This window comes from Etheostoma cragini, chromosome 11 (genome assembly GCF_013103735.1).
Source record: "Etheostoma cragini isolate CJK2018 chromosome 11, CSU_Ecrag_1.0, whole genome shotgun sequence".
Lineage (NCBI taxonomy): Eukaryota > Metazoa > Chordata > Actinopteri > Perciformes > Percidae > Etheostoma > Etheostoma cragini.
The window spans coordinates 14,781,342-14,799,057 of record NC_048417.1 but is presented as its reverse complement, the minus strand read 5'-3'; the positions used below and the strand labels follow the sequence as shown (position 1 = coordinate 14,799,057).

Below are 17,716 nucleotides of genomic sequence, written 5' to 3'. Positions count from 1 at the left end.
AAAGGATATTTGCATGGAAAGAGCAGGAAGATTTTATCAAAACATTTCTGTTTTTATTTCCTTATCTCTGTTCACAGAGTAGTTACATCATTAAAAGCCCCAAATCTGAACTCCAACCTGGAAAATAAAACATGTGCAACTGCAACTGACCATTCAGATTTTTATTATCAGCTCAATTTCTGTAGTGCAGAATACTGTGTTTACTGTAGAAAGAACAATGCTAAACTAAAATCATTAAGCTGGCACACAAACTAGATTTCTCTCAGCTTTCATCTTTCATATCATTGCATTGTTTATGCGTTTGCACATCAAGTTAAACCACAGCACGGAGGCGCTGGCTAAACTGAATTCCAACCAAAACAAACATTAAATCAATTTAAAATGTCAAGTCAAATTTGTCACTGGCATGGGAAGTAAAGAAGGAAAATATTTTCTGCCTCAGTCCATTATATAGACGTTCAAAATACATTTTGTGAAATTGCCTTGTCTTAAATGTGTGCCTGTTCAATACAAGCCTTTATTCCACCAAATTCAGGATGACCATGGTCAGCTCTAAAATAAGACATTATTTCCTATCACATGCAATTTTACGGAAATTACAACTAAGCTGCAGTCTTTACTGTCGGTTCGGGGTGTAAAGTGACATATTTGCCATGGTGATTCAGTGACACACACTTACATCTGCTCAGCCCCACCTCTCTGTTTATTAGTTACAGTACATCCCTTCTTCAAAATCAGTGAGATGGCAATTTACTGATGTGTCACTTTTTTAATGTTTTCACCTTTTCGTAATGTGATAAATGGAGATATACTGTAGATGAAGAAATAACAAAAAATGTATTTAATTTATTTAAAACAATGTATTTAATTTATTTAAAACAATTAAATAAAAGTAAACACCAAATGCCATGTACACATTTATATTGTTATTCTCCTTGAGGCATAAAACATGACTGCTTGCCACCTATGGAAAGAAAGAAAGAAAGACATTTTGTTCAAATATACTTAATCAAAAAAGCATTTTATGAGCCTTCATCAAGTATTTTCTATTATCATATTCATTGTTACAACCTTTATCAGCACTGTCATTCACAAACACGAAGCTATGGCTAGAGCTGATGAAGCTGCTTGTGCAATTTATTTGTGTGAGTGTGATTTGTTTATTTTATTCTCCAGGAATGTTCACTTATTTTTACTTTAAAAGAAAGGGTTGCATTCCTTCACACTCCATTTTATTAGAGATTCAACATTTCAATATGGACCTTTGTCAGGCATCATGTTGACAATAGAAAAACAACATCTTTATACTAAAGCAGCAACAACTAATTCTCAAACAGCCGAGACAATAACCACATCAATTATGAATTAAAGCATCCTTAAAATCAGACAAATAATATAGCACATTGAAAACTTAATCTTGGATATGTTGGAAAACACTCAGGGAGTTCAATGCAGCTGTCTTGGGACTTTGATAAGTAACAAGGTCAAAGATAAGACGCCATCTGGCATGTGTCCTTAGAGGAAGGAGCTCAGCGATAGGAACAGGATACTGGATGCAACTGTCCGTACATCTTCGAGTTGGATTGGATGCACAAAGAAACTTACACACGTTAAACTGAATTCTACCGTTATTTCCAAGGAGTAAAAATGTCCTCTTGAGGGGTTATAAGTTGACGAAAACAGCAGAGACATTGTTGCAATAATTGTTTTGATATTTCAGATTTTAACTCTTACAACTTGTGAAGGTGGTCAAGCGGAAAATGAGCAACTACTCTGATCATGAGAAAGACAGAGAGCGAGAGAAAAAGCAAGAGAGAGAGATAGAGAGAGAGAGAGAGAGAGAGAGAGAGAGAGAGAGAGAGAGAGACCCTAGTGCTCAGTGACTGGAGTTGAGTTATCACCTAGCAACTGCTGCTCAGAAGAAGTCAGTGGCTGACTGGCACTCTGCTGGGCTGACACAGTCTGCTGCTGTGGTGACAGAGCTGCTGGACCACGCTCCATCTAACTCATGACTCTTAACAACTGGATCAGTATCTTTGGGGTGTTGCTTTACGTCTGGATTAAGAGGGTGTGGAGGATCTTCCAGTCATTAACAACAATTATAGGCTGCATGGGACGCTGGTAGCATTCTTTAGGTAATCTATGCCAAACTTTTTAACAATTCAAAGCATTTGCTGCATGAGAAACACTGTATAATATATAGTAAAAGTGAAACAATGCTGGATGGAAATGTGTACAGAATTGTTCTTGCTGGTGTGCACACGATCTGGAATTCTGGAAAGAATTCAGAATTTGCCATCCAAATGTCAAATCAAAGTTCAGAATTTACATTCCTACTAAAATCATGACATTTTAGAATTCATATTGTAACTGTTTCTGTTTGGGAGGAAATCTAACAAAGCAGAAGAGAAGAGAAACTCTTAGGAGGGGTTTTCCTCCCAATTGTTCCCCCGAGATGGCCTGAAGTGTGCTGGTGACAGTTTAGAATAATCAGTGACTGCTTTGAGAACAATTTCCCTATATGGGTTATGTAATCTGGCGTGAAGTATATTTATAATACAGATGTGCATTCATGCACATTGATGCTCACAATGCAATCACGTGCTCAAGCGTGAAAGACAGAGGAGAAGCTTGAACTGCACTGATATGACTTCAATATCTTCATTGATATGTTGTTGTGACTTTAAGACTCAATGTATCAGTGAACTCTTTAAAACATAGCTATTCCGTCAGATAGAGATATAGAATCACTCTATTTTGACAATATTTACACTGTTTTAACTCACAAGGTGAAAAGGGAAAAACTAACCATAAGTAGAAGTCAGGATTAAGGGATATGTAAGAGCTGTCCTGCTCCTGTGAACAGTGAAGTCAGTGTATGAGAGCAGATGAGCAAAAACCAAGCTTCACTGGAGGAATACAGAACGGCACATCTGTTATTGCAGACATTTGTAAACCTCCCTTTCATGTAAAGATGAAAGCTGTGTATCATATGCTCAAATGACTCAGAGATGTTTTACGCTGCATTTACCTGAATATTACTCAAGTATATCAAATATTACTTATTTAAACAGTGTGAAAAGGTTTTTTAAACAGCATTTTGTCAAATTTAAAGGAATATCATACCAGAATCACCGCTATAAAGCACTGTATGCCTCTGCCAACCAGTAAAGTTGCAGTTTATATCCATGTCTGTCCAGACTTATATAACACATATAAAAGGTATTAAGTGTATTTCTTGGTGAAACATGGACGCTTGGCACACATTGTCAAAATGGCAGCACGTGACAAATGTCATCACTTCATAATTTTATCATATTAGACATGTGTGTGAAATGTTGTCATAATAAGGTGTAGGAATTCTTAAGAAAATTGTGTTTTGTGAGTTCACATAGTGACTTTGACCTTTGACCTCCAAAATCGTATCAGTTCATCCTTAAGCCCAAGTGGACGTTTGTACCAAATTTGAAGAGATTCCCTCAATGTGTTCATGAGACATTGCGGTCCCAAGGACAAGCATTCTTATCTACTTTTACAAACGTAAATGCATTATTAAAAGCTGGGTTCTAAAACATTAAGAAAGAGCTTGTGCACTTGTTAATAGTTGATCGCATTTAACATAATTCTTTAGTTGTTGTGTATCACTTGTATCTGTCAGTCATATTCTTTGAGCTACGCCACTAAATATCTAAAAGATGTTTGGCTTTCTAACTTGGGAGATCTACTACAAATGAGGAAAATATAAGTTGATGTTTCTGCTCTCTGGTAGTGATGGATTTCATTTCAAAAGGGCCTTTTAGGCTGCCTTTGGGGAAGTCATGGATGTAATGGGATTTAGACTCCTTATTGTGGAAATGTTTGTAAAACATCTCAGTGTTTCAGAGTAAACCGGCTTAAAGAAACAGATAAAAATCTTCTCCAGCGTAATGGAATCAGTTTATAGAAGTAACTAAATAATTTGTAAGAGACTGAATCAGACACTGTAAGCTGCCTGAATACACCCATGTGCTTGCTGTCTGGATGTCAGATCATGCCAGATTATTTGACCCAGTCCAACACGCCTTAAGGTGTATCCGTGCACCGCTTAAACAAAAGTGGACGCTCTGTTAAGAGCTTTCAGTGAGTCCCAGTGGAGTTTGTTTGTCCCTTATGATTATTGACTGTCCATTTGTCAGTAAATGCTGATGTGAAGCAACATCAGCGTGATCCAATAAAGCATTTAGCTACAGGTCTGCCTTTCCTCTACTACTGGAGACAATAGCTGAGAAGGGACATCTCTGTCAGTATTATTGTCATACGTTATAAGGGGAAGTAAATTGGCATAGAATAAATTGATCATCAAAATTGTTGAAAATTCTTTGGAGTGATTAATAGATTGAATGAATAATGGTTTCATCTAAGATATAATTTGTTAATAAAATGAAAAATGAAATCACACCAGAAAGGTCAGTGACTCAATGACATGCTGGAGGTTGTAAAAGAAACAAATGCAAAGTGTGTCATTAGAGTCAGAGACATTATTACTAATAGAAACAAAGTGCTTTTTTGCACACCTGATAATGGACTTAAAGCCTCCTCTAAAACCACAGCCACCCTGCATGTTGTATTTAACCCCTCAGGGAGCATGGCTTTATTGGCTCAGAGGGGTTGAGTTCATTTTTCATGTGCTGCTCAGTTTAAGTGCTCCTCCCTAATCCTTTAATTGTCAACAAAGATAGGCATGTTGAAGTGACTCTGGAGGCTTCAGTTCTGTTGATCAACTTTGAATATACAAATCTGTTTGCATGTGTACAAACACGGCTTCACAAAAGACATATTTTAAACTGAGGTCACTGAGATGTTCCTAAACTGCTTCTTAATTGAGGTACAAAGCCGTGTGCCCCTTAAGGGTTGCTAAAGTGATTAACTGACCTAAGGGGGTAGTATTGAATTTAAAACATGACCTCTGAGAGTAGATTACACATCCAGTAACAAATGGCTCTATAGTTCTAGCTTTTGTCCAATCTCCTATGACCGGATGATGGGGAGGTAGAGAGAACTGGTTGGTCACCAAGTGGTCCTCAATCAACTTTTTATCGACTCAGAACCTAGTTGCTTTGCCACACAATCAATTTTTGGTTGTCTTTTTCCAAAAATGAATCTTGAACCTTGAGTCTACTAGACAATTTATTTATAAATCAGATAGAAAATACAGACTTAAGAGATGCAGATAAACTTTATTTCAGACCCAGGGGATCCATATTACATTAAAAGTAAGTACTTTCTGTAAGAGAGAAAGAATTCACAGCAGAATAGAAATCACCATTAGATGATAATAACTAAATGGTAAACCTCAGTTTGCAAAATTTAAATATTTTCCATATATTTTGTTAGCTATCAAATGCTAATCCAGCTTTTTGAAATGCTTTTACGTCTCTTCAGCTACGGTTAAATTGACCTCTGTTCACTAACAAACAAAAACATGAAATTTATAGAAAAGTATAATGATCTGAGTATGTCTTCAGTAATGGCGATCCTGCCCCGTAGACCTGTGTGTGAGTGGTTTAATAAAAAAGGCGAGATCTTAGGCTAAATTCTCAGTATTTATCCAGAGTATAAACTGTGAAAGGCAGCTGTTAAGTGACATTACCACACACACTTGGCAATAGGACATTACCTTGGCCTCCCATGGACAAGTTGATAAAGTGATGAGACACAAGGACAAAGCTTTCTTTACCCAATTATAAAACTGCTTATTGACACGTAATGCGCTGCAATCATATTACACATTTCTGTAAAATTGATAATTTATTGTAAGCTATTGACTGCTATAACTGATTTGTCCTTGTATTTTCCGATTTTCATAGAAATATCATAAGTGCATGGCTGGCCTGCTCTCCCCACCCTATGGTGTGATGGACAGCGGATGTAGTGGTGACAGTAAGTAGCCCTTAATGACTCTTTACATTTTGTGGTTTAGGCTCAGCAATCACGCATTTTCTTCCTACATTTGTCAGTTTTTGTTGTTGTCATATTCACCTTCACACAGGACAGACCGTGAAAGATTCAAAAGCATTTTTGGAACTTTGAATTAAATTAGAAACAGATACAGAGGTGCATTTGGTTTATTTTCAGCTGCTCTCATGCCAGTTACATGAGATTTAAAGGTACAGATAAGAGAAATAAGAGTATGCAGATTTTATGCAGATTGTCTTTGATGCCTTTATCAAGATGTAGAACACTGTTCACAGCAAAATGGTGTCATTTTACTTTCTAAATATTCCCTAAAGTAACTTTGATTTTGTTTATATAATGAGATTTTACAATCTTTAGGTAATATAACATAGATCATCTTATTTGTACAATATGTATTACTTTTGTCCTAATCCCCTTACTGTCCAACTGTCCATCTTCTTACATTGTGATAAAGGCTGATACTTTTATTTATGCTTTTCTGTTGTTAGTTAACTCAATAATAACTTTGCTTAAACAGACCACTTACCTTCTTCAAAGTCATGTACTATAAAAATGATAAACAGCAGTGAGAAAATCCATAGAGTCGGCTGGCTCACTGCCAGAGGGTTCACTACTACAGTATGTTATAATGTATTTTTTTAGGAGTTCATAAATTAACGACACATTTGGCAGAAAATGTTTCTCTGGATTATGTTCGACTCAAAGAGGATTTTGTTGACTACTGTAGCCTTTTGGGCTGCTTTTAAAAGTTGATGTGTCTGCTGTAGTATTTAACCTGCTGTGTAGCAGCACTGGAAAAGCAGGGCCCTGAGTATTTCTTTTGCAGTATACAGTGGAGTACTTAGGGGATTTACAGTATGTACTCAATGCATGCATACACCAACACAGAAGTCACACAAGCATCAAACAGCTGGAGGCTGATGCACTCTCCTGTAGAAAACATCTACAGTAACTTAGTTGTTATGTAACTCTACTCACATGAATTAAACATATTTTAAAGAGTTTTCTTTGTTAAAACAATGCTGTTCTTCTACAGCACTTTGTTGCAAACAGGTAGAGCTTTTAAAGTCAGCATTTTTTCACTCAGTCATGCATTCAGTACCACTCTACCTGAGCACAACTTATTCCACTATTGTTCACTAAAAAAAACACGCTGAACATATTCTACCTAGATCTGATCTTTTACCAACAAATTCAATTTAATTTTTTATATCTTAAATCTTATCTTAAATAAATACAATTTTGTACAACTGTGTTAACTTCTAAAAAAAAGTAATAAACAAGTATAGATTCCATACAAAAACAATGTGATAACCTACAGAGAATTATCAGCACTCAATTAGCTACAAACTGGTGAATATAGTGGAGCATTTAGCACCTAAATTGACAGACATTTCCTGCAGGAGTCGGTGGAGACCAAAAATTGAGCAAAAAAGAGGGTGAATGTTGGACTTACATTCATCAGGTGGACAGAAACATGAATCCAAACAGACGATAACGTTGCTCGCTAACTGCTGGATGTGTAAATTAGCAACAAAAGGGACCAAAAATGTGTTGTTGCAGGTTTAACGTTGTCATCCATAAATTACAACATAGAAAATGTTTGTCATTGCTTTGTAAAATGACCAGTATAAGTCAACTTCAACTTTATTAGTGTCCCAGATAGCAATTAGGTGTGCAGGAAGTATAAATACATACAAGCTGCAGTAAAAAGCAGTATTTGTACCTGTTACTCCTTACAGATAGACATCTCAGATGGGAGCCAGACGGCAAGGACTGAAATCAGGAAATAATGGGCGGGCACTGTCAGAGCAAATAGCATTAGCTTTCCTGAGTATCTGTCCAACTCAATGGAGTTTGAAGCCCCAACATCAACTTCCAAGCAGCGCTGCGCCGTTAACTTCAAGGCACCTAACCCTAACCTTAACCCTAACAATAAGAATAACACAACTTGTTTTTTGAAGGAGGTTTTGAAGTATTTTAATCACACCAATGGTCCCCTTGCGCCTGTGCCTGTGCCCCTAGCAGCGCCCATCCCGGGCGTTGTGTTTTAACCCTAATCTAACCATAACCCTAATCATTGCCTAATCCTAGTGACTTTCAGGCAGCGTTGTCTGGAAGGTGACGTTGGGGGCTTGAAACAACGAACACCATCTGTCCATGGAACAGGTGATAATTTGCACTGTTGGTAGTGATCGTCAAATGTAGCTTCGCAAACCACTGTCTTTATTTTCTGAGCTGGCTAAATGGTTCAAAGAAAAAGGTTAAAGGAATGGCAATTCAGTGTCACACCATCTAGTGAGCTCAGAAATGAAAGCCAGTGGTTCGCAAACCTTCATTTGACCACCACTAACTGTTGGACACCCAATATGTTGTTGCTCATCTTCACAACTTGGTTTAGTGCAGTTTTTAACTTGATGTTAAGATTTCAGAACCAACAGAGAAGGGAGATGGTCAGGACAGATTCAATATAAGATCTGTAGAACAGAATCATGAGAGACTTGTCAAAATGAAACTTGGACAGTTTTCACACCAATCTACAAATTCATCAACTACAGGGCCGTGGCTGTTTTCATTGTCATGTAGGAGGACGGCAATCACAGAGTCCTCATCAACTGTGATTCAAATTAGTAATTTGTTTCAATTTATTGAACTATTTAAGACTCGGGAAAGCCTGTACTTGTTACTGTGGTTTGTACATCCAGTTGTACTTGTTTCTGATACAAGCAAACTTTCACCAGCAATGGTGACTATTGCTGAATGAGTCTGTCCTTGTACTAAAAAACTTGTCAATTTATTGTATTGAATTTTGTTATTTGATCTACATGCTAAAAAGCATTTTGCAACAAACAAAAAACTTTTACACACATTTATAAAAATCATCAGGAATGTAAAATAGCCAGGAGTCACACAAAGCATTGTGAACCAAGTTGCTTAAGCTTTATTCCTGGATGTATAGCCATAATATTACATTATTAGAGTTTTTCCCTTCTGTTATGACTGAGCATTTCTGACTGATTATGCTAATTGTTAACTGTACAAGATTAAAGCTCCTAACACTGAAAAATAACTACAGCCAACAAACTTTCTGCAGGACTGTGATATATCCTCATTTACATCACTTTACTGACCATACAGTAAAGATTTGAGTAATAATGTCTAATGGCGTGTTTATTTAAGAAGAAATGTTTATTCAAAAAATTTTCAGTGTAGATTTCTCTAAAATGTAAGCACATGAAAGCCTAAATTATTAATGATGTCAGAACAGTTATTGAAGGGCGCCAGGTTACCTCAGTTGGTAAAGCGTGCACACATATTTAGAGGGTTAGTCGTTAACGCAGCAGCCGCGGGTTCACACCAGAAACAGTTGATCCGACGTTCCAAAGAGTGGCTCTACAGAAGAATCTATTTACTTTGCATAGAAATATAAGAGGAAAATGAGGACCACAACCACTTAATTTGTTAAAAATCCCATTAAGATAAAGATTATAAAGTATTTTATGCTTTTTTTAGTTAATTTGTGGTATTTTGCATTTATTTTATTGTTTTAAAGACTTACAAAGTACAACTATAAGTTTATATATACAGTGCTTTGTGTATTTTTTTATTTTAAAAGAAGGCAAAGTAAATATAGAACATTATTTACTTTGCCTACTTTTAAAATCTAATTTCAAGGATTAAGTGGCTTTCTACTTTTTCAACAACACCTGGACCTGCAGAGTCTCGGTACTACATTTCCTCTGGTTGGAGTCTAGGACTTTCTTCTCTGTGATCTTTGTTTGTCACACATCTTAATTCCATTCATTAATATAGTCTCTGTTTTCTCCTTCAAGGAATGCTGGAAAAAGAGAACATATGTGACAACTCATTGGTTTCAGTCTCCAAACTTCCGAACAAGGTAGTTTAACTGAAATATTTGTTTGACTTATTGTTATGAGATGGAGAGAGACAGAAAGTGAGATGATACTGGTTTTTGGCCTTGTTCTTGTCTTCACTTTACATGGTTTGACATTTAAACCTATAGGCTATAACTCATTCTGTGCTTTTTTTTTTGCCTGATGTAATGGCATCCTTTACCGTTACTCATCTCTCTAACAGAGGATGGAAAAGAACGTGGAATGTGAAGTTTGTTTAAAGTTGGTCTAAATATAAACAATAAGACTGGGGTTTTTGTCTCCATCCACAACAGTTCCTGTCCCAGCTTTCTCCTGTTGTCGTTTCCTGACCAATGTCTTGATAACGTTGTACTACGGCTGATTTATGGTGCCCTGTGCTTTGTTCCTACATAGAGTTTAGTCACAACATGGCCACAAGATTATTTAAAAATAGCTTGTTTTATTTTTATGTAACACACAAACAGCTCTAATTTGCTTTAACATATGCTATAAATAATAAGTATGAAAGCCCGGCTTCTTTGGGTACTGAGTGGACAAATTTTCTTGTAAATTAATCATGAACTTTAATGCCTCCACATAAATGCACGAGTTATGCTGCTCTCCAAAGCATGCAGAGTGCACTTTAAATGTCACAGCCCTGCAGCCCACCCCATGGCCCAAGTGGGGGAAAAAATAAACAAAAACACATTTTCATACAGTAATTGACAATATCTGTGTCCAATTTAAGCAACTGAATGAATCAGTCAAGAGTCTGGTAACACACTATAGAAAGCTATACGTACAATTAAAGTTGACAGCTTAAGTCATTGAAGATGACATCCTGTGAGAAGAAAAACACTTGACTTGTCTGGCATGTTGTTGTTTTCCTGATGTCTTTTATTAGCAATTACTGGACCGTTGTTTCCCACAACAGCTTTAAATCTCATCTGATTCCTGTGATGTTGAACCTCAGTTTGATTGTCATAAATGTTGTGTTTTATTTAAATTGCCCTTATATTTTTTTCATTTTATTTTGCAGAAGTCATTCATTGAAAGTCCAGCCAAATCTCACCTTAAATGCATTTCTCAGGTATTAAACAAAATCAACCTACTGAATGTAGGGGCTGATCATTACCTGTTTATGTGGCTGGTACTCAGTGGGACACTCCTGTGCCGAGCTTTAACTTGAGTTCTACTGTGCAGGTCCCGTCTGAGAAGATCCTGCATGCGGGGAAGATTCTCCGTAACGCCATCCTCTCCAGGGCGCCTCACATGATCAGAGACAGAAAGTACCATTTGAAGACATACAGGTTAGTTGGCATTTAGGGAGATTGCAACATTCAATTCAATTAGATTCGAAATACTGTATTAGTCTCTCAAGGGACAATGTGAGGCAAGCTACAATCCAAACAATCCATTCACGCACATGAAAAAAATCTGAAAATACAAAAATACAAATATAAAATCAACAATGAAATTCAACACCTTATCCATCTTATTTAACCTCCTGACTGTTTAGCAGTTTAGTAAAACAACAGAAACAAAAAAAACAAAGAACAGGGAGATTCAATTAATAAATTCAGACAAAACATTTTATAAAATATATAACTGCTGCTCAGCCTTGTATAAGCTCTTATGTAGACTTTTCCTGTCTTTCTCAGGCAGTGTTGCGTGGGGACAGAGTTGGTTGACTGGCAAATGCAGCAGAGCTCATGCATCCACTCTCGTATTCAGGCTGTGGGCATGTGGCAGGTGCTGCTGGAAGAAGGTGTTCTCAACCATGGTGAGACTCTGTGTGATGTCTGTGTCTGCACCACATGGACATGCAAAGCAGTGATTTCTAAATAAATTTAAAACCTGCTGTCTTTGTTGTTGTGACGCAGTGGACCAGGAGCTGAGCTTCCAGGACAAGTACCTTTTCTACCGCTTCCTGGATGACGAGCAGGAGGATGCTAGTTTACCCGACGAGGAGGAGAGGAAAGAAAGCCAAGAGGAGCTGCAGGACACTCTGCTTCTTCTCTCACAGATTGGACCTGACGCCCACATGAGGATGATTCTGAGCAAACAGTACGGCTATAAAGCAATGATCTCTTTAGTAATATTAAATAAAGTGAATCAGTGCAGTGATAACGTCATGATTTTCTTTACATATTTCCTGTTTTTTAGTCCCTCTGAAAGAACAGCAGATGATTTGGAGATCATTTATGAAGAGCTGCTCCATATAAAAGCCTTATCTCACCTATCCACCACTGTGAGTTTTCTGTCTTATGTGGTCATATGACCCCCTGTTGTAACTGTCAAGAAATTTGTCTTATTTCTGTTTCATGTGGCAGAAAACAAAAAGCTCAACTCTTTAGACAATTGTCATATTTAAAAGCAGATTGAAGGAAAAGATGCAGGCATGCAAACTGCACACACCTACTGTACCTGTGTAGCCGTCCCATTAGTGATAATCACATATTTCTAAACATTTTAATACATGTTCAGCAGATAAAATCATTTATTCCTTGTTCCTTTGCAATGCTGCTAGGATTCACTAAAAAATTAAAAACAGGTTATGTCAGAATTGCTGAAAACTGCATGGGTTTCTATGGATTTTGACCTGCATTCAATTTGAGGAAAATCTGTTTTACACTGGCAGTATTGACTAGTGGGAGAGTCAAATTTGGCATGGTTGGACTCTTTATGGTTGCTCCCTGTTGCACTAAAGACAATTTGTGTTCAATCTTTCTCCTCTGCAGGTGAAGAGAGAACTGGCAGGAGTGCTGATCTTTGAGTCTCATGCAAAGGCAGGAACCGTGTGTAAGTAATGTGATAAAATAAGTGACATTTTTTTAAACAGCCAATGCCGAACAATTAATAAATGCATTTATGAGTCAGAATTAATCCAACAAATCCCAATTTTAGGGTATATCAGACTGCCTAAAATCTTCTTTTCTCTCTTAGTGTTCAGTCAGGGGGAGGAGGGCACATCATGGTACATTATTTTGAAGGGCTCAGTCAACGTTGTCATCTATGGAAAAGTAGGCATACGAGTTCACACCGTTTCTAAAAACAATAAAATGATCATGTTGCTCCGACCAGAGTATTGATTCATCGGTCAATAACTGATCAGTATGCTGTGTCTTGCAGGGTGTTGTTTGCACACTTCATGAGGGAGACGACTTTGGAAAACTCGCTCTAGTCAACGATGCCCCCCGAGCTGCCTCCATTGTCCTGCGAGAGGACAACTGTCACTTCCTGAGAGTCAACAAGGAAGACTTCAACAGGATTTTAAGGGTGAGTTTCTGTACGTCTTTGATGCTTTTACTGGAACAAAAAAAGAAAAAAGCTCTATTGCCCTCTGTTGGCAAAACCCCAGCAATGCAGCCATTAAAGATATTTTATGTATCCTTTGAGATAGTACTCCAGACCTTTGCACCCATTAGCTTAGTCATCTAAATATGAAATATGTTTTTAATGACTTATATAATACATTTTAAGCTAGAGATAAAATGCTGATTTGATGTTAATTAACTGTGGATGAAAACTTGTGTGGAAAACTGGAACTCTCCTCCAGCAAACCGCTGCTTGTTCAGGGATTTAACCAACCTGCTACCGTATGATACTGGATAGATAAGAATCTATTAAAAACAAAACAAGGCTCAGACAAAACTACACACAACCTACCAACTCACACAGCTTCTTGCTCATAGTGTACAGTTCAAAATGCATAACTTATATGCACTGTGTGTGTGTGTATTTGTGTGTATTTGTGTGAAGGACGTGGAGGCCAACACAGTGCGTCTGAAAGAGCACGGTCAGGATGTTCTGGTGTTAGAGAAGAGTCTTGGCAGCAGTCGAACCTCCAACCATGGAGCCTCGTCCTCCCATTACAAGTAAAAGCACCCACAAGCCAATCTACTAGACTTTACAGGAATGATTAAAATGCAGTGTGTGTGTGTCTGTTGTAGATCTTTACAGAACAATTTATGATCCATATAAATACTAATTTCTGTCTGGCAAGTGTTATAAAAGGACAACACTTATATTTTCCCTATGTACTATTTATAAGCAATATGTAAACGTGGAATACATGTGTGATGTGTAGCAGGAGAATGAGGACCAAAACGGAAGAAGAGGCAGGCAAACATAATGGATAAAATGTCCAGCAATGTATTGTCCAAAAGTGATACAAATAAAATATTCAAAAAGCCAAAAAACAAGTGCAAAAATACAAAAAGTCCGGGGGGAAAAAAGGCAAGGAGAAAATAAGAACCAAAGACAGGGAAAAAATCCTCTGGGAAACAGGACCAAACAGAAACAGAAACGGGAACAAACAGCAGGACAAGGTACACACAAGCAGACGAACCAGAACGATCTGACAAGAGATGAGGGAAGCACAGACATTAAATACACAAGGTTATGAGGTAACGAGAGGCAGGTGACAAGAGGGGCAGGGAAGCAGGTGGAAAACATAAGGAAATCACAAGAGTAGGAAGACACAGGAAGTAAAACTAAAGACAAGAGGAGACAAAAACCCGACTTCAAAATAAAACAGGAAACAGAACATATCGACACTCATGGGGAACACTAGACCGGGGAGGAACAAGACACAAACACAAGACCAGGGAAAAACCGTGGAGAAGGAAAGGAAAACAGGATTAAAAAAAAAAACAACATAACAACATGTAAAATATCGCACTACAAAACACTTACCGACCACATGGGAAAACACAGTTATAATAATATAAATGCCCTTTTACGTGCGCCTAAATACATTACTGTGTTATACACCCTTTATTACCTCTTTATACATTGCTTATAAATGCTTAATAGGGGGACTTCAAGCATAGCTAAGATTAAAACCTTAAATGTATTTCTATTCAACAAATGAACATCTGTACAGTTAGAATGCAAAATATAACAAAGAACAGTTGACTGTACTTTATACTTTAAGAGTTACATCACTGGTGAAATTTATCTTTATAAAATGGATGATGAGCAATCCTTTGCACTGCAGCCAACGAGTGTTATCTTAATAAAGGCATCAGTCACTGCACATATTAATGGTAATTGTAATAGTAAGGATGACACAAGCTCCTAGGGGAAAAGAAAGGCAAGACAAGTCACAATTACTTGTTCGGGGTTGCCTTCTAATCAACTTGGCTCCTCACACATGAGAGTTTCAAAACTGTGGGGATAACACAACATGTCTTCTGCAGGCCCCTCTTGTGATGCTGTTTTAAAGTAATGAAAACTGACCCTGCCCAATGTGAGGAGAGTGCAGATTTGAGTTGCGCATGCGTCACTTTGTGTAGTGAAGCTGTGAGTTGCGCATGCATCACGTATCAACAAGTAGCATATAAAATGCTAACAAGAGACTTCTGAAATGTCAATACAGTAAAAATGTACCTAATTAACAAAGTTGGTTCACTGCTGGCTCCAATAGCAATCAAACTCAACAAAGGCTGTCACTGGATTGGCGTTTTGAGCTAAATTTAGCAATCAAACAATCATAGCTAGACAGCTAAAACGTTTTTGAAATGATCTTCTGTTATTGTTTGTAATGAGAAAAGTTTTATTATTTCATGGATTTCACAATTTCCCGGTTATGTCTTAAACCGTTTACATCTGAGCATGTGCAACTCAAATCTGCACTCTCCTCACATTGGGCAGTGACAAAAACAACCTAGACTGGATTGTGTTGATTCTCCTTCCTAGAGAAGATGCCCCTACATTTTAAATTTGGCTTCTTTGACAGCTCTAAGCCCAGGCTCCCCTTAATCTTCAGCCTGGCCGAGAACCCGGTGATTGTAAATAGGATTGTTATCAAATAAAGCAACCACAGACACACGTCCAAGTAAGACGAATCAGTCAAGGACCATGGAGGTGTCACAGAGCATTAAGAGCCAGTGTTTCTTGATTAGTAAAGGGTGTGTTTTATCCTGTGTTCCTTCAGATACAAGGTCATGTCAGGGACTCCAGAGAAGATTTTGGAGCACCTTCTTGAAATGATGCGATTGGATTCTCTATTCACAGAGTCAGGTACTGCTCAGCATGCAATATTCAGCATGTCAGATTAGTACATTAGTATCTAATACAATCTATCAGAATGATGAGGATTTACTGTGAAGGGTTTTCTTCTGTGCAGTATTCTCTGTAGCTCAGAGCTTCTCTCCTCTGTCCTCAGCCTGCTGCTCTGCACTGACCTGTTTGTTCTCATTTATAATTAGCCACACATCACAGAGCTGATCTAATTACTCTCGCTTGTGTGGATACATATGGTTTTCATTTGCCTGCAGAGGTGTAGGATCAAGGCCTGATGGCTCTGGGCACTTTTTGATCTGCTCTTACATAGGTGTTTGACATAGCCTTTCTCTCTCTTTTTTGTGACAGACTCAGCCTTAGATGACTATGTGCTCATGCATTGTGTCTTCATCCCAAACAGTCAACTATGTCCGGTGCTGATGGCCCAATATCCTTTCAGCACTATGTTACTTAATGTGGTTACATGTGAAACCCTTCCTACTCTGCTCTTCTGTCAGTGTTTTGATCTTTAACAGCTGTGCAGCTACCATGCCCTGGCCTCGCAGGGCTCTGAACAGGAGAAGCTGGACTATACTCTTAACAACAAGCGCAGGGTGATCCGCCTGGTGATGCAGTGGGCTGCTGTTCATGGAGATCACCTGCAGGAGGAGGATTCCTCTGTGGCTTTCCTAAAGGTCAGCATCTACAGTAGATATAAGTAACATAAAGACCCCTGTTATAACCAGGGGTCAACTGAGTTTTCATTTATTGATTGTTTTGAATATTGGTGACACATAACACTGACTCCAAGCTTCTTAACTGTGTCTCACTGTTGCTGTCTTTACCTTGAGTTTACTACTTTGAACTTACAACCGCAAACAAACACCCGCGTCGGAGGTGTCCGGTTATTAATGGACACCTGCTAACCACACAGAGTAGAGAATTGTCCAATGATAAAAACAGATTTATGTAAATATTGGTTTGGAGATTCAGAATATGAATGACTCTTATTAAATGACAACATGATATGGATGCACAATGACTGTCAATCTATCTTTTAATTATCGGCTACCCTGAGCAATAAGGATATTGACTACATTTGACATGTTTGTTCTTTGATTTGTGTCTATGATATGACTCCGGACACTACACCGAATGAAGTTACCTTTTGTTTACTAAATACTTCTTTTAATATAGAGCTTGTTGTTTTTTGCAGGAGTTTCTCATGGCTGTATCTAATGATGCCAAAGCAATTCCAGACCTCAGGGATCAATTAACAGAACTCGAGAGAAGTGTAAAGCGAAAGTAAGTGAATTAATAAATCTTAATCCTAAATCAAAATCTGTATTTATCATTTTGTACCGTAATCCTCCTGTATGCATTATATGTGTATTATAAACAAATAGGCAGGTTTTCTGGGTTAAATAAAACCAAAAAATCTATCATACATAACTTTAGCTTAATTGCTGCTTATTTTTTCACTATTCAGCACTGAAGAGGCCAGAGTCTCACAGAAAAAGGTAAGATACCGTTTTTTTTCTTTCAAATTAAAGCTTAAGTGCAGATTTTTTGTGAAATATTTTTGTGACGTATTGTGGGAAAATGTCACGATGCCTGAATCTGTTAAACCTTGTCACAGCACAAAGTCCTACTGCGTCAGTTTAGTATGGGGGATGAGAAGCTTCAGAAACGTCAGCCCATCAAGAGCAATGATGAAAGTGAGTAATGGACATGCCTGTATGATGTATAATTTGTCCGAGACTCTGGATCGTAAACAGTAAATTGTTGCTGCACACTGCTGTCCGTCACTGTTACATTATATCTACTATTTGAAATTTTTATTTAGCAATGTCTTTACGTCATCAAGTCTCCATCAG

General features: G+C 37.7%; 1 protein-coding gene across 3 annotated transcripts in view; it reads left to right on the top strand.

Annotated features, from left to right (window-relative positions):
• rapgef4 (Rap guanine nucleotide exchange factor (GEF) 4) overlaps window positions 1-17,716 on the top strand; it is a 30,952-nt gene that overhangs the window by 9,007 nt on the left and 4,229 nt on the right. For 2 of the 3 annotated variants that reach the window (XM_034885023.1, XM_034885025.1), the window contains 17 exons: window positions 5,847-5,919; window positions 9,789-9,853; window positions 10,870-10,920; window positions 11,034-11,140; window positions 11,492-11,613; window positions 11,714-11,897; window positions 11,997-12,081; window positions 12,572-12,632; window positions 12,777-12,853; window positions 12,963-13,109; window positions 13,593-13,708; window positions 15,772-15,857; window positions 16,209-16,287; window positions 16,384-16,534; window positions 17,056-17,144; window positions 17,329-17,359; window positions 17,479-17,557. In XM_034885023.1, the coding sequence (XP_034740914.1) occupies window positions 5,847-5,919; window positions 9,789-9,853; window positions 10,870-10,920; window positions 11,034-11,140; window positions 11,492-11,613; window positions 11,714-11,897; window positions 11,997-12,081; window positions 12,572-12,632; window positions 12,777-12,853; window positions 12,963-13,109; window positions 13,593-13,708; window positions 15,772-15,857; window positions 16,209-16,287; window positions 16,384-16,534; window positions 17,056-17,144; window positions 17,329-17,359; window positions 17,479-17,557 (1,603 nt within the window). Of the gene's footprint in view, window positions 1-1,872; window positions 2,136-5,846; window positions 5,920-9,788; window positions 9,854-10,869; window positions 10,921-11,033; window positions 11,141-11,491; window positions 11,614-11,713; window positions 11,898-11,996; window positions 12,082-12,571; window positions 12,633-12,776; window positions 12,854-12,962; window positions 13,110-13,592; window positions 13,709-15,771; window positions 15,858-16,208; window positions 16,288-16,383; window positions 16,535-17,055; window positions 17,145-17,328; window positions 17,360-17,478; window positions 17,558-17,716 lie in introns of those variants that run through there. The other variant, XM_034885024.1, reaches the window with a different exon arrangement.